General features: G+C 34.1%; 1 protein-coding gene across 1 annotated transcript; it reads right to left on the bottom strand.

Annotated features, from left to right (window-relative positions):
- Positions 1–472: 472 nt before the first annotated feature.
- LOC143589523 (uncharacterized) lies at positions 473–1,546 on the bottom strand. The gene is made up of 2 exons (XM_077070261.1): positions 1,169–1,546; positions 473–1,066 (listed from the first exon to the last, which is right to left on the bottom strand). The coding sequence occupies exons 1-2, from the start codon at positions 1,544–1,546 to the stop codon at positions 473–475; spliced, it is 972 nt and encodes a 323-aa protein (XP_076926376.1).
- Positions 1,547–3,185: the final 1,639 nt, after the last annotated feature.

Raw genomic sequence — 3,185 nt, forward strand, 5'->3', positions numbered from 1 at the left:
ATAAAGCTGGCCATGTGTAAAAACCGGGTCTTTTAAATATAATCCAACGCGCGCTAAAGATTGTCCTTGACTTTTATTTATAGTCATTGCAAAACAAATTGATATAGGAAACTGTCTTCTCTTTAACTTGAATGAAGCTTCTTATCAGACGGTGTAAGACTTATTCTGCTAATTAAAGTACGAAATCCAATATTAGTACCAGAAACAACCTTAGCTTCAATGACGCGTTTACCCAAACTAATAACTTGTAGTCGAGTTCCATTGCACAACCCTTTTTTCTGATTAATATTCCGTAGTAACATAATAGGAACTCCAACCTTAAGTAACAAACGATGGTTTGGCATTCCAGACATCTTTATACCATTAAGAAAATCAGGAGAGTACAACGTGGGATCAAAATCCTCAGACACACTTTCAACCTCGTCGATGCTATCTGATCTTAAGTACTCCATTTCTTGACCAGGAAAATACGCTAACATACGTCATTAATCTCTTGAACCACATCATTTAAGGGAGCTAGCAACTCCCGTTCTTGAAAGTAAGTAAGATCATTAAACCTTTCTAACATAGAATGATTAACAAAGTCTATTAAATCAGACATAGGATCAAGGGAATCTTTTATTAGAAGATCATCTGGAATTGATATAGTTGCTTCACCATCATCAGGACCACCAAGATTACCTTCACCAATATCCAACAACCAATCATCTAATTGTTTAATATCTAAAGTATTTGACATTTGAGAACCAACAGTCAACATCATGTTCTTAGTTAGTTTCAAAACCTTACACTTTGACCATATGTAAGAAGAACTAATTGTGGCATTCACACAATCGTTTCTTGTTCCATTTTGTACAACAGGTAAAATCTGTCTTAAATCACCACCAAGAACAACTACCTTGCCTCCAAACAATGATTCAGAGGTGTTTCCCAAATCAACGTTCATAACATCTATTAGGGTTCTGTCCAACGCTTCAAATTCATGTTTATGAATCATGGGAGCTTCATCCCAAATTATTAATGATGTTTTCTTCAATAAGTCAGAAACATCAGTATTTCCCTTAACCTGAAAATGTTGAATATGTAAACATTATATTCAATAATATAATTAAAAAACATAACTTTAAATGTGAAATAATCAATACTTAATGATATTTATAATAGTTACCTGACATTGGGAGTCCTCGGTCAGATTGATTGGAATAAGGAATCTTGAATGAGCCGTTCTACCACCTTCTAATAATAAATATGCTATTCCACTTGAAGCAACATTAAGAACAATTTCTCCCATAGACCGAATTGATGCCGATAAAGTTTTCCATAAGTATGTTTTGCCAGTAACGTCGTAACCATACACGAAAAAAACACCACCTTTTTTACGTTTCAAGGAGTTGAATATTTCGTTGTAAATGCTTTTTTGTTCATCAGTTAGAGATGTGTACAAAAGCTTAAAATCATTTGACAAAGAATCCTTATCATAAGATAATTCTTCCATCATAAGAGGATTCATTGACGTAGACACAAATTCCTGATCTGGAAACGACATGTGTGAAAACCTACGTAGAGATGAATTGTTTGATACCAAAATCTCTTAAATCTCAAGTAATGCCAAGTTCTTCAGTTGCTCGTCACTAAGAGACAAACCTGAAAAATAAATAATAAATTTACCTTAAACTAAACTACAAAAACACAAGTTCACACATATAACAAAACTAACCTGGATTCTTGTGTTTCTTTTGTTGATGATAAAGAATCCCGTCGACTAAGAAATGCCATGTATTATCCCAAACGTAATCAGGTCTTGATAAGGAGGATGTTATAAGCAATGTTGCAAACAAAATTCTTAGATAATATCCGTTTGCGGTATGGCTTGCTTCCTCTATTGCTTCTATGTACTCCTTATCATCATCTAAAAGCCCTCTTCTATAACATGCATCTCTAAAAGAATCACAAACAAAACCATCTACTGTTCGAATATCTTCAAAACATTTCGGTCCTTTAACCTTGTTTAAAAGTATTCTTAAGTAGTAAGCCTCGTCAAAAGATGCAGGAACGACATGAATTCTACCAATAGCAAATCCACTTTGCCTTTCTACCCTTTTCGGTGGTGATGTTTTTTCCATACAAACTGTGTTGGAAACTCAGCATATGATAGCTTCCTTGCATGCTCGTAGTTTCTATTTGCTTCCATCCAACCAGTAAACATTGAAACTGAATTGGAAGTCTTGGTAAGAACATCTTCAATATCTTCATCAGGACCATAAATTACTTGTTGTTGACCAGGTAAATGAAAAGGAAGTCTCGTAACAGCCGGGACCCTGTAATGAACATCAAAAGCAATATTCTCCAAGCAGCCTCACATGCAGAAAGATATCTATAATCGTAAAAAGCTTTAATCTCTTCTACTTTAGGATCTTCATTGTCGGCGCTGTTATTTTGGATAAGGGAAATTGTAGCTCGATCTGGACCCTTATTTATATATTTAAACAAATACTTGATTGATCCTTCTTGATTGCACCACTCGACATTTATATGGGCTTGATACTTTCGTAACAGAATTTTGTTGTAAGGCACAACACTTCTATTATCTAGATTTATACCTTTCTTAACGACGTAACGTCCATTGTCTCTTCTTTTATAAATCGGAAAACCTTTGGAATCTATACTTGTCTCACTTTGAAATCTTTTTGGGAAATTCTTTAAACATTCTCTATCAACATGCAGCTACAGCTCGGATTCACCTCACCACAAGGACCATGAAGCATATGATCTGACACAAGCTGGTATAGGTCTGGTTCAGTGACCTTGTCAGGAATTTCACTTGAAATAAAATTATCTATACGTGATGGATTGTGAATTTTATTCTCTGGATCAATGAATAGACAAATATGGGCATGAGGCAGACCACGTTTCTGAAACTCAATTGTGTAAACGGCTGCATTTGGAATCAAACAAATAAATTAGCAAAAATTAAATGAAATAAATATATTGAAAAAAAGTAAACAAAATATGAAAAAAATATATAGGGAACCGAATCTGCTTTAATTTTTCCAAACAAAGACTTATCCTTCAACAACTTAATCATTGAATCAAGCTTCATTTTAAAAATCCGACATAGTATATCTATCATGTCTTCAGAATTTAAATTGGTATCCTTTAAAAATCGTTTAACTTCTGGCCAACCG

Source organism: Bidens hawaiensis, unplaced genomic scaffold (genome assembly GCF_021521415.1).
Source record: "Bidens hawaiensis isolate Kalapana, Puna unplaced genomic scaffold, B.hawaiensis_p1.1 tig00037604_1, whole genome shotgun sequence".
Taxonomy (NCBI): Eukaryota; Viridiplantae; Streptophyta; class Magnoliopsida; order Asterales; family Asteraceae; genus Bidens; species Bidens hawaiensis.